At 36.1% G+C, this 14,634-nt stretch overlaps 1 protein-coding gene across 1 annotated transcript in view; it reads right to left on the reverse strand.

The window, feature by feature from the left end:
• XPR1 (xenotropic and polytropic retrovirus receptor 1) overlaps window positions 1-14,634 on the reverse strand; it is a 256,114-nt gene that overhangs the window by 91,666 nt on the left and 149,814 nt on the right. The window contains exon 3 of the mRNA XM_032159187.2: window positions 6,106-6,207. Coding sequence (XP_032015078.1) covers window positions 6,106-6,207 — 102 coding nt within the window. The remainder of the gene's footprint in view (window positions 1-6,105; window positions 6,208-14,634) is intronic.

The following is a 14,634-nucleotide window of genomic DNA, read 5'->3' on the forward strand; positions in this document are numbered from 1 at the left end:
CTTTCAGTCTCAGAAAGAAAAAAGGAAAAATAGAGAGACAGAAGGAAGGAAGGAAAGAGAGAAAAAAAATGAGGCTGAGAGAAAAAAAGGAGAGAAAGAAAATGAGGTTGGTTTTCACATGGCTTGTTTTTAATAGAGGTTTATCAAACACTTTAACAAAATAAAGAAAGGAAAATTTATTGTGGGCAATACAAAAATTATAATTTCCTTCAGATGTATTAACAAGAAAGCAAGCAAGAGAGGCTGCTTTAATTTCACTTCCCCTACTACCCTCCCTACTCCTTTAAACAGTTCTTAAGCAACTGATTCTACTGTGATGAACTCAAGAGAATCACGACACAGGAAGATATGTTAAGATATGGGAATTTAAAACAATATACCAACCTATGACCACTCTCACTAAAAATACCGACTTAATCTACATTTTAACAGACACATGAGCAAAGAACAAAACCAGCCATTAAGTCATAGTTTAAATACATGCATACTAGACACAGGTATCATTTGTAAAATGAACACTTACTATTTCAGTGTAAAAGATTCTTATGATTCACTGCACACATTTAGTGGTATAACAATATTCAGTGCCTCAAATTCCTTTTGTATAAAAACAATATAAATCAATAATAAAAAAACATACAGCAAGACATTGTAAAACAGGATTACAGGAATTAACAGGAATAACTATATAATAAGAATAGCTCTTAGTAAGTATTATCTAATCAGTCTTGCATTTATATGAAGCAAGAAAATATTTTACAGGCAAGATCCCACTAATAAAACACCAACGCAATTACCTTCCTTCTTCCCTCTCTCCCTCCTTTCCTTCCTTTTTACTAAAGAAAGAGAAAGCATGTAACACTGCTGTGACTTACCAATGTAATTGAAACCAAAAAAGTCACCCAGAAAAAAAACAAGTTATTCAAAAACAAAGAAAAAGCACTTAGCTATTTCAAAATTCCAGCCAATAAAAGAGGCTTGAATGTTTTGTGAAATATTAGAAGCAACACATATATTCTGACTTTTTTTTTTTAACATTAGGCACATAAACACTGTTTAGAAGCTAAGTATTTTGAATAAAGAGAAAAGGCAAACTGGTTTGAAAAAAGTGAAGTCATCAGTTGCATCACTTGTCCACTGGAAAAAGACATTACTGATCACCACAAAAAAAAAAAAAGGTTTCTAATGGTATAGCCCTCAGAATTGATACCATTTTTAGTGACAGAAGAGACCTAAGAGACTTCTAGGTTAGGGATTAGCAATGTTTTTACCACGAAGGACCCCTCCCTTTCAAAATTCCCTTCTCTTCTTATGATCTTCAAATACTGATTTTATCTATAAATCTAAATAAATGTCAATTTTTTAACCAAAGATACATAATAAACAATAAATACTAACAAAGTAACTTACATCAGGTTTTCTGAATATTGAAAATAGCTTCTGATCCTAACATGTGGAACCCTAGAGGGCTGGGAATCAATCTGTTTGTTTTATAAGCAAGTGCGTGGAAGCCTAGGAAGGTTAAACAGTAAATAGCATTGGCAAGAAAAAAATTCCAAATTTTAGCCGCATTCATGCTATATTTTGATTGGCCTTTTTGATGTGATTAGAAACAGACAAAATAAAATATAGCAATTTGTTTCGGGACACTGAAAGGTTTTAGTCAAAAATATCTCACTTAAAAATGGAGCGTTTTTAGCTATTTAATGTGTGAGATATAAGTGGGTGGAGGTGGGTTATTAAGCTAAACTCACCCCATATTGTTTATAGTTTTGTGCCCTAGTGTCTGACAACTGCAGTCTACAATCTTCTGGGGAGAAGGTGGCTAAATAAGGAGGGAAAAAAGATACTGTTGAGGACCAGAACCAAATTCTATTTCTGTGAATAATGTCTTCGTATTACCTACCACTTCCTGATCTGGCAGGAGTCACTCTAGAGACTACCAATTTGTACCAGTGAGGACATCAAGAGACATGCCTCACTGGCCCTGCCAATACACACACAAAACAGAAAGTCATCAAATTATAGCACCAAAATTTTTAATAGTAGCTAGCCTAAAATTATTTTTGAGAAGCAACCTAACTTAAAGAAATCATGTTTCAAACTGAAGGTTACAACCCAATACGAGGTCATAAAACCAATTTAGTGGATCATAATCAGCATTTAAAAAATCAAATAGAATAGAAAAATACAGAAAACAGAATATCCTACAAGTACTAAAGATGTACTGTTTCATGAAAAAATATCTTAAATTATTTAAATCTATTGTATAGTCACACACACATAGATGCATACAAACATATATAAAACAAACGTTTATCTGTATATGTGTGCTGGGTCATAATGTACATTTTTTTTTTTTACTATAACTCAAAATATAGAAAGTATCTACTGGCCGGGTGCAGTGCTCATGTCTGTAATCCCAGCACTTTGGAAGGCCAAGGTGGGTGGATCACCTGAGGTCAGGAGTTCGAGACCAGCCTGGCCAACATGGTGAAACTCCATCTCTACCAAAAATAAAAGTAAAAAATTAGCCAGGGGTTGTGGTGGCGCATGCCTGTAGTACCAGCTATGTGGGAGGCTGAGGCAGGAGGGTCACTTGAACCTGGGAGGCAGAGGTTGCAGTGAGCCGAGATCATGACACTGCACTCCAGCCTGGACAACAGAGTGAGATCCTGTCTCAAAAACAAACAAACAAAAAAACAAATTATCTACTACCAAGAGTAGATTATTTTTCTTCATAAACAAAGAAGCATTTTCTATTCTTTGTGATACAAATCATCCATTTAGAGTTGAGCTTAGAGATCCTTCTTTTTCAAAAAATGTCATAGTAAAAGAAAAAAGCTAATAAACTTGACTTTATATATTCGTAGTTTACAGCCTTACATCATTTCCAATACGCTTTCTCAATCTAGATATTTGTTTCATTGCAAGTGCCCTCCTCTTTTAGTTTCCTCCTCCTCCTCCTGCTATATGGCCTTCTCTGTCTACATTGCTGGTTCCTCTTTATCCTTCTATCTCCTAATTATAGAAATTATCTTTCTCCTTGAGAACACTGCAATCCTTTCTGTATATTTTTCCCATACCGAAAATCTACCTGTTCGCATGGCTTTAAATAATATTTATATTTTGGCTGGGTGTGGTGGCTCACACCTGTAATCCCAGCACTTTGGGAGGCTGAGGCAGGTGGATCACGAGGTCAGGAGATCAAGACCACCCTGGTTAACACGGTGAAACCCCGTCTCTACTAAAAATATATAAAAAAAAATTAGCAGGGCGTGGTGGCGGGTGCCTGTAGTCCCAGCTACTCCGGAGGCTGAGGCAGGAGAACGGTGTGAACCCGGGAGGCGGAGTTTGCAGTGAGCCAAGATCGCACCACAGCACTCCAGCCTGGGCGACAGAGCGGGACTCTGTCTCAAAAAAAAAAAAATGTATATTTTGCCTCTGTCTTCTAGGTGCCTGTATCCTGGTGAAAGACACATGCATATATGCCATGTTCTTTCATGGCTCTTGCTTGTATATAAACTGTTCCCTCTGCCTAAGGAAAAAGCCCAGCTACAAATGAAAGATGAGGGGGAGGATATAAAGTTAAGAAATTTGCTTGCTCATTTTTTTTTTTTTTTTTTGAAGGGAATGACTTGCTAAGGAGATTGAATTGGTAAAAAGGGAAGTTAAATATATTTATTTAATAATTCTTAGAGGAAATAATTACTGGAGCAAGGTCTTGAAGAGTTGAAATTCAGTCAGTAGTTGTAAAGATCTCCCATGGAATAAACAGGGATATCTCTTCTACAAAGATTGGAGGAAAATAAATAAGGATGAGAATGTCTATAGGCATTTGGGAGAGAGGTGCAGATATAATACCATATATCTGCATGGTATTATACATTAACAGAAGCTGATGGCCTTTATTTTTATCTGTAAAGCAGGGGGTATAATGAGCATGATGGGGAAGATGGTGGGGTTAGAGAATTCTGGAGAACGATATAAGTTTTACAAAAGCACTTTGGAGCATGAAAAATGATACTGATTAGGACCCACAGGAAGCTTTAAGGGCACAGTTACGGGTGCAACAACGAATTTATAGTGGTTCTAATTTATTCTGCTGTTGTCCTATGCAGCCTCTGGGGTAGGCATGAAGAAGGTAAAGGATGAATTGGTTGAGTTTTACTAGGCAGATGCAACATAAGGCAATGAGGGTAAAGGGATTAAAAACACAGGGGTCAAAATGGTTAAAATGATTGATGGAGATAAGAAAATAATTCTGGCTGGGTGTGGTGGCCATGCCTATAATCCTAGCACTTAGGAAGACAGAGGCAAGAAGACAGCTTGAGCCCAGGAATTCAAGACCTGCCTGGGCAACATAGCAAGACCCCATTCTCCAAAAAAAAAAAAAAAAAGGAAAAAAGAAGACAAAAAAAAGTAGGAAATAATTCTAAGACATGTATGATAAACTGAAATAAAATGGGAGAGTCAAGAAACTAGAGCTCTGTGAGATGGAAAAATAGATGTTAAAGGAGTAGGGGAGTAAAAAGCTAAAAGGCTGGGAGACATGGTCATAGACTCATATTAGGTTTTAGTATTTTAGAGGAGAGGAATTCTGGGTGATGGGTATGGCTATGTGTGTATGGGGTTAAAGTACAGTGTAACTGAAAATGACTGTCCACAAGGACAATGAAGTCATCCAGCATGATATGAAAAATTAAGATAGAGATTTATTTAGACTGGGAGCCAGGAGTCTAAGTTCACAGTGAGCAACCAAGAGGTCAGTAGATGCTAACAAATAGGAGTGGCAGAAATAGAACAATACTGATGCTTATGTATTTTATAGAAATACATAGAAATACTGATTTGGGAGAACAATGGTAGCTAAGAGAATGCTGGACTCAGTCTCTTTTCTTCTGGCAGCTCTTTCTCACTGACTCTTTTTACCTTTTTCCATCTCCTGTCTCCCAATACTCTATAAAAGAGAATGATCAGCCTCTAGTTGAAGGGGCTGCTGAAAAAGGGTATCTGAGTAAGATGCTTCCCAGAAGTTGTGGACAAGCCAGGAAAAAATCATCCGAAAAACAAATTAGTAAAGTCATGAAACTATTCATCTTTAGACTAATTCACGCTAATACCTGGTTTATGATTATGCTAGTTATAAGATTATGGTATTTCCAAAGTCTTTGCCAAGAGATGAGAATATATTCTCAATCGCAGGCATGTAATTTGCATATTAAATATGAAAAGAAAAAATAGAGTAATTTTATATTTTTGATATTAAATAAAATTACAGACTAAATTTTTTTTCATCAATTACTGCTCAGGGAATAGATGTATTACATTCAATATGATAGGTATTCCAGTTATTAGGCTGTAAATCTGGCGGTGTAACAGGAACTATGTGTAAGGTTTCCAGAGTCTAGATGAAATATCCTTCTGAATCTAACTCACTTTGTTCAGATTCTGTACTCATGAAACTATCTGATTATTAACTAGGTCTCACAGGACTCCTGATGTCTATGGTAGTGCTCTAAAGTTTCCAAAATTTTTCACTATAAAGATGCTGTTTTACTAATGTATATTATGTACATTGCAACATACGTGTATAAAAAATAAAATTCAAAAGAGTCAGACATAAATATATATAAGTTCCAATATTTTCTTCTCACATTCGAGTGGCATACTGTAGATGCCACTCTGGAGGCCAGTGCTTTAGAGAAATAAGTATGAGTGTTCTAGGCAATGAAAAGGTATAAAACTGCCATCATTGATAAGCTGGAACTGTGTAATTCATCTCTGGCTAAAATGATAAAATCAAGTTTCTGACTCTTCAAGCTTTGAACTGGGCCACAGTGAAGCTCTACCAAGGTACTGCCTCTCAACGAAGTCCCAATATCCTTTTGACTGCAAGAGTTTCTAGGCAATGACCACAGAAAGCTTAAACATTGAGAAACCAGATGTGTTCTTATCCCAGCTCAAGAAAATACCTCTTAAGTGCAGTATAGTAAGGAAAACAAAACTCCATTTAAAAACATTGATCAGAAGTTTAAACAATGATATGGTACAATTTATCCTTCCCCAGCAGCAAAAAAAAAAAAAAGTCTCTTAATTACTCACCTGAATAAAATGTGTTGATTTTGGCAAGTTCTTTTTCACAGGTTTGGAAAAACTTCTCTTCAAACTTGGCAAAATACCTCTTTACTGTGTCCTCATCTGTAACTGAAAGACAGGAAAACAATATTTAAATTTAATGCCCAAAGGCCAATTGAGAAAACTAAGGAAACAAAAACTAAGATTACTTTTTGAGTTTTTAAAATGACAATTTTATATGTATTTCTCTGAAAAAATGAATTGTGAACCATATTAAGAAACTGGCCTCTTCAGGCTGGGTGCGATGGCTCATGCCTGTAATCCCAGTACTTCGGGAGGCCGAGGAGGGCAGATCACTTGAGGTCAGGAGTTCAAGACCAGACTGGCCAAATGGTGAAACCCCATCTCTACTAAAAATATAAAAATTAGCTGGGCGTGGTGGTGGGCGCCTGTAATCCCACCTACTCTGGAGGCTGAGGTAGGTGGAGGTTGCAGTGAGCCAAGATTGCACCATTGCACTCCAGCCTGGGTGACAGAGCAAGACTCCATTTCAAAAAAAACAAAAACAAAAATGGAAAAAAAAAAAAACCTCTTCGTAAGACCACACACAAGTCTTCTTTAAGTGAATAAGACTTTCCTAAAGCTCTACCATAATAAATTTATAATGTTGGAGAAAATAAGTGTTCTAAGACTTTAGAAGAGAAAAAAACATGTAGACAGAATTGATCAAGTAAAATTCAAGGTACCAGGAGCTGAGCTGAGTAGAATTCATTCAGCACGAAAATAAATATCTTAGGGAAGGAAAAAATGCAAAGCAAAGGTATGAAGACATGAATGTATAATATGTTTCTGGGAAAAATGAGTTGATTTTGTTCTATGTTAAATGGCTATTTATTTTTACTTTAAATGTACCACATACAGAGAAAGAAGTGTGCACTGAAGAGTGTAAATTACAAGTTCCAAACCTTCAGGAGCTGGGAAGGTAACATAAATGTGTTGAGCAAGTAGATGATTGTGCAAATGTGGTGAGAAATGATAAAGTGACACCTTCAGGAGAAGGAGTGGTTGGGATTCTGACAAGCTGGAAAGCATATGTCTGTCTAGTTGCTGCCATGTGGTGATGTGGGCCCAGTTTGTCAAATCTTTCCATTTTTCAGGAGAAGCTATATATCCAGATATTTTAAAAACACTGTGTGGGCCAATCAATACATGTTTCTGCAGGCTGGATCCGCTTTCTCAGTTCTGTCACATAGCCTATCGACCTACTGAATCCATCCCATATGTAGAGATATATGTAACTTCAGGAACCCCAAGCCTAAAACGGTACGTTTCTCGGCCAAGTGAGATCTATTTAGACTCTCTAGATGCTAATAAAATAAATAATACAGAACTATCCTATTCCTGGATCTCTAAGGTACTCTAAGATTGAAAAGTGTAGAAAAAGTATAGATTCCTTTCTGAGCCCCGGGTCCCCCAAAACTCAGTGTAGACCCAGAAACTCTTAAAATAATCCAACTGTCTAGGAATAAGGAAAATGGTCCAAAAGTAGTATGTGATACACATACACACATACATAAATTCATATTATTGCATGGTATAATTTGTAGTACCAGAGATATTTTAAAGAAAAACAAAAGCTTAAGGTTTTAAAAAGCATGCTGAATCTATTTATTTTATTTGAATAACATGCACAAAACTTTTATTTACACATACCTGCTTCTCTATTTCATACGCTTTAGACCTGAGCAGATAATGCAGGATGTTGTATTGATTCTAGAGTAAAACAGGATGGCCACTTTAAACTCCGCAATCTAGGTACAATAAGGGCTATAACTGCCCAAGGTCACTGGGAATTATTTTTTTCAAAGCATGAAGCAGATCACAGCTTTTTCTTTTTCTTTTTTTTTTCCCCCTGCTTTCCTTTTTTTTAAAAAAGCTGAGTTTGAGTTAAGGAAGCTCCATGGTAACAGATGCAGCTCTTACAATAGCATCTAGCTATAGCTGATATAAAATAAGAGTAACAGCTTATTCTACTTAATTATCTAATTATTTTTATTTTATTCTCTATTGTTAGGAAAGAAAACCCAAAAGCAAAACATGGGCTTGGTCATATTTACTGTGTTTTCCTCTTAACAGACAACTTTTATTAACATAAAGCAATAGAAATACAATTGTTCAGCAAATAAAACAGCAAGAATTGTGTGCAAAATAAGTTAAATGAAGGACAATGTTTTTGTCTTCTCAGATTTCAAAAGACTTGGTAAACTACTGTAATTAAAAGTATACTTTTAGTAAATAATGAGAAAAACACAGCAAAAAGAACAGAATACAGAGTCTAGAAGTAAATCTGCATAATATATATAAATTTAGATTATAATAAAGGAGGCTTCAAATCTCAGTGAGAAAAGAATGAATTATACATCAATAGGGCTGGGTCAACCAGCCATCAATTTAGAAGAAACTCAAAATGGAGTTAAAGAAATGATATAAAATACTATAAAAAAATAGAACATTTAAATAATTCCACATGGGGAAGGCCTTAATATTACACAAAACACAGAAGCCATAAAGGAAATAAAATTGACACTTTCACAAAATAAACACCATAAGCAAAGTTAAAAGAGAAGCAGCATAAATATATATCTACAACATTTAAAATAAATGATTAACATGCAAAATATATTTTTAAAAATTATTACAAGTCAATATTAAAAAGATATTTGATTCCGTAAGAAAAGTAGATAAATTACAGCATTTCATAGAAAAAGAAATATAAATGGCCAATGAACAAATGAAAGGATGCCAGACGTCATATAAATGCAACTTTTTTAAAAAAGGAAACATAGCTTTTCAACCATCAGGTTAGAAAGATTTTAAAATAGTGGTATCATTTGGCAATGGTAATGATAAATGAACACACTCATTCCTTGTTGATGGAAGTGTAAATTTTAGGAAGACAATTTGGCAATAGCTATCAAATTTTCAGTGTTTAATCCCACATGTAGGAAATGTATTCTAAAGGAATCTCTATACAAGTGGATGTATTTCCATGGATGTTCACTAACCATTTTTTTTTTTTTTTTTTGAGACAGAGTCTTGCTCTGTCGCCCAGGCTGGAATGCAACAGCATGATCTCGGCTCACTGCAACCTACACCTCCTGGGTTCAAGAGATTCTCCTGTCTCAGCTTCCCAAGTAGCTGGAATTACAAGTGCCTGCCACCATGCCCAGCTAATTTTTGTATTTTTAGTAGAGATGGGGTTTCACCATGTTGGTCAGGCTGGTCTCAAACTCCTGACCTCAGGAGATCCACCTGCCTCAGCCTCCCAAAGTGCTGGGATTACAGGTGTGAGTCACCAAGCCCGGCCTGACCATTATTTTTAATAGTGAAAAAGAAACAAACTGATGTCCAAAAGGGGAGTGGTTAAGTAAATTATGATATTACGTAACATTAGGCATTTAAAAAAATAATATACATACATCCTGGTGTGTATAAAAAATCAAGAAACACTGTTGAGGAAAAAATAAATAACAGAATATATATAGCATGATCCCATTAATGGAAAATAAGTACATAAGTTAATATTCATATGTACATTCATAGAAAGATTGCAAGGATGCATAACAATCTGTTGTGGTTACCTCCTTTGAAAGGAGAGTAGGTATGAGAAGAATTCTCACATTTTGCTGTCTTCAATTATTACATTGTTTGAACCCATCAAAATGAAAAGGTATTCATAAAAGGATAAATTATACTGTATAAAGGATATTACTAACTGGAAGAAAAAAAGAAATATATCATATTCAGACCTTTAAATTATACAAAGTAAAAACTAAACAGCCCAGCATAGCTAGTTGAATAGAGTTTTTGTTTGTTTGTTGAGACAGCGCCTAGCTGTGTCACCCAGGCTGAAGTGCGGTGGCACATTCATGGCTCACTACAGCCTTAACCTCCCAGGCTCAATCGATCCTCCCACCTTAGCCTCCCTAGTAGCTGGAACCACAGGAAATAGATGATCTATGTCAGTATACAGAATGATTAAGCCTTTCACTTCAGTTATGAGAAGCTTACAGAATGCTCATTTACAGAACATCAATTTCTATTATAAGATGTTTCCTATAATGTACTTGCTGAATAATGTTAGAAATCAGTAACTCTGAATTGGAGAATCAGAGAATTTCAGCATTCAAAAATCAAGGAGCCCAATATTCTTATTTTATAGATGAGAAAACTAAGGTACAAAGAGTCTAGGTGACATGAGTTTTCCCCACCCCAATATCAATATAAATTTTATAGAAAAATCACTATTTTATTATCAAATAAGGAATATAAACATATTAACCGTATAAAAGTGACTACTAAGTGCTACATGGGTATTATGAAGTGAACTGTGTCTCACCCAAAATCATATGTGAAAGCCCTAACCCCACAATGTGACTTGTATTTGTGACAGGGCCTTTAAAGAGGCAACTAAGGTTAAATGAGGACTTAAGGCTAATGGAGCCTTAATCCTACAGAACTAGTGTTCCTACAAAAAAAAGAGACACCAGAGATTCCCCCACTGCCCCCACCCAACACACACATGCGCTCTCTCTCTCTCTCTCTGTCTCTCTCTCTCTGCCTCCCTCACTCCAATCACAGAGGATAGGCCATGTGTGGGGAAATGCGTGCAAAGAGGAAAAGAGGCCTTACTAGAAACCAATTCTGCCTGCATCTTGATCATGGACTTTCAAGCCTCCAGAAATATGAGAAAACAAATTTCTGTTGTTTAAAGCACCCAGTCTGTAGTATTCTGTTATGGCAGTCTGAGTAGACTATACAATGGGCTAAATATGTCCTGAATTCAATAATTAGTCACAAAAGACTAAGCTTAGTTCAGAGACAGCTAGCATAAATAAGTACAAATCTTAGAAAGATATACCAACAATTGTTAAGATTAGCAGTAACAGAAAAAAAGGAAGTCAAATGAGAGAAAAAAATAAAAAAACAGGTAAAGAACGACTTAGAGAACACTGTCTTAGAGATTCCTTTGCTCTGAGTTAAATAAATATTAAATCAGTGGGTTATACTAAAATACAGACACACAGTTATACTGAGAGAGAGAGAAAGAGAGACTGATTTCTTTGTCATCTCTATAATTGTCTTATCTCCACCTTGCATTTGTGGATGATAGACAATTGCTTTCTCATCCACCCCGCAAATTACTGTTAATAGAAAATGATTCTTCGCTTGAACCTAGGAGGCGGACGTTGCAGTGAGCCGAGATCGTGCCACCGCACTCCAGCCTGGGCATCAGAGACTGTCTCAAAAAGAAAATGATTCTTTCAGAGTACCGATCAAGGTAAAATACTCCTATTGCATAGCAGCCACCATCAAGTGCTTTTTACAGCAATATTCAGGAATATTTTTATTTTTATACTAATAATGTCATCAAACTTTTTCATGCAATCTCTGGGTTAAATACATAAAAGGCCAATCTTCTCAAAAACCATTTATTTAAAACCACTATCAACACCATCAAATATCTTTAATGTTCCATTCAAATTTTCATTACTATTCTCAATTTTCTTAATTTCCAGATCTGTGAGATGTTGAGGATGGGGATTATGTCTTTTTTTAATCTGTATAGATGATATACCCAACATAATGTCTGGTACACAGTATGTGCTCCACACACTATTTTTAAAATTGTAAATGTTGAAACAATGTTCATATTTTGTGAAAATTATGATACTTTATTAAAGTAAAAAAAAAAAAAACACTCCAACAATTGGATAGTCACATGCAAAAGAATGAAGTTAGACTCCCACATGGATACAAAAATTAAGTCAAAAGTGATCAAAGACCTAAATGTAAGAGCTAAAACTACATTAGCTCTTAGAAGAAAACACAGGTATAAATCTTCCTGACCTCAGATGGGGCAATGGTTTCTTAGATAAGACACCAAACACATAAGCAACAAATAAAAAAGTTGATAGATTGAATTTTATCAAAATTGAAAACTTTTCTGCTTAAAAGGGCACTATCAAAAAAGTAAAAAGACAAACACAATGGGAGAAAATATTTGCAAACCCATATCAGGACTATCTAACAAGGGTTTAGTATCCAGAATACAAAAAGACTTAGAACTCTTGCATCTCCCCCCTTTTTTTTTTTTTGAGACAGAGTCTCGCTCTGTTGCCCAGGCTGGAGTGCAGTGGCACGATCTCTGCTCACTGCAAGCCCCGCCTCCCAGGTTCATGCCATTCTCCTGCCTCAGTCTCCCAAGTAGCTGGGACTACAGGTGCCCACCACCACGCCCAGCTAATTTTTTGTATTTTTAGCAGAGACGGGGTTTCACCATGTTAGCCAGGATGGAACTCTTGCATCTCTTTTAAAAAATATGTCAAAACGACTCCTCTAACTCAACAATAAGACATATAACCAAATTTTCAAAAATGGACAAAGAATCTGAATAGACATTTCTCCAAAGACGATACACAAATGACCAATAAGTACATGAAAATATTTCAACACATCAGTCATTAGTGAAATGCAAATCAAAAGACAATGAGATACCATTTCATACCCACTAGAATATCTATAATTTAAAAAGGCAATTAACAAGTGTTGGTAAGAATATGCAGAAATTAGAACCCTCATATATTACTGGTAAGAACGTTAAATGATGTAGCCACTTGGGAAAACAGTTCGGTAGTTCCTCAAAAAGTTAAAAATAGATAACCATATGATTCAACAACTCTACTTCTAGGTACACACCCAAGAGAAGTAAAAACATATGTTCACAGAAGAACTCATATATGAATGTTCATAGCAGCACTATTTATAATATCAAAAAGTAGAAACAACCCAATGGATAAATGGATAAAGAAAATGTAGCATATCCATACAATTGAATATAATTCAGCCTCAGAAAAGAATAATGTAGTGTTCCATGCTACAACATGGATGAACTCTGAAAATATTATGCTAAGAGAAAGAAGCCAGACAGTTAAGATCACATGTTATACGAATCCATTTATATGCAATGTCCAGAATATGCAAATCCACAGAGACAGAAAGTGAGTGGTGGTTGGCAGGCAGGGGCTGGGGGTAGGGGGAGTGGGGAGGGATGAAAATGTTCTTGAATTAGATAGTGGTGACGGCTGCACAAACTTGTGAATATATTAGAAACCTTTGAATTATACCTTCCTTTTTTTCCCCTCTCCCCCTCCCCCTACCCCTCCCCATTCCTTCTCTCCTTTCCTTTCCTTTCCTTTCCTTTCCTTTCCTTTCCTTTCCTTTCCTTTCCTTTCTTTTCTTTTCTTTCTGCCTCCCAGGTTCAAGTGATTATCCTGCCTCAGCCTCCTGAGTAGCTGGGATTATAGGTGCCCACCACCACACCCAATTTTTGTATTTCTAGTAGAGATGATGTTTCACCATGTTGGCCAGGCTGGTCTCTAACTCCTGACCTCAGGTGATCTACCTGCCTCAGCCTCCCAAAATGCTGGGATTACAGGTATGAGCCACCATGCCCAGCCTTGAATTATACACTTTAAAAGAGTGAATTTTGTAATATGTGAATTATATTAATAATATGTATTTATTCAACAAATAATTATTGTACCTATTAGATGCTAGGCTCTCTATTAAATGCTAGGGATATGATGAATGAGATAAATGTGGGTCCTGCCCTCATACAGTTTACATCCTAGTGACTGAGGCAGAAAGAAATCTACACAGGTAAACAAAGAATTATAGACTATAAACAGTGAATGAAGACAACAAATAGGGTGATGAGATAGAGGGTAAGAACTGGGATTGGATGGCTATCCTTTCTGGAAGGGTAAGAAATGATCGGAAAAGATCTCTTTTTAAGAGATGACATTTAATCTAAGACTGAACCTAAAGGATAAGGAAGAACAAGGACAAAATAATTCCCAACAGAGGGAACAGCATATTAGAAAAGAAACTGAGATGCCTAAAGAACTGAAAGCAGCTCACGATGTTACTGCCACCAGGTGGTGATAGGAGGTGAGATTAGGGAGGCAGGTAAAGGCCCTTTCATGCACAAAGCCCATGTTACGAAGTTTGAACTTTATTCTAAGTGCCATGGAAAACATTGATGAGTTTTAGGGGGAAGTCTAAATAGGAGAATTAGTTTCTGTTTTATTAAATGATAATTTTAAAATAGCAATTCCCAGGAAATCAGGTGTGCAAATGAAGGAGAAGGAGAAGTATTCTATCCTCAAATAAATCTGGGAATTATGAGTATAAAGCAGGATCAAACTGATTTTTTTTTAAGGTAGTAGTTCTCACCCTTTGGTGGGTTGTCTTTCAGGGGACAAAGGGACATTTGGCAATATCTGGAGATACTTGTGGTTGTCACAGCTGGGCAACCACGAGTATATTAGTGTTACTAGAGTCTAATGAGTAGGGGTCAAGGAAGCTGCTAAATATTCTACAATTTCCAGGACAGCAATCCTTCCCACTACCTGCTCCAAACACAGAATTATCCAGTCCAAAATGTCAACAGTATCAAGGTTGAGAAACGCTGCTTTAAGGCAAAAAGAGCTT

Source organism: Hylobates moloch, unplaced genomic scaffold, assembly GCF_009828535.3.
Source record: "Hylobates moloch isolate HMO894 unplaced genomic scaffold, HMol_V3 SCAFFOLD_8, whole genome shotgun sequence".
Taxonomy (NCBI): Eukaryota; Metazoa; Chordata; class Mammalia; order Primates; family Hylobatidae; genus Hylobates; species Hylobates moloch.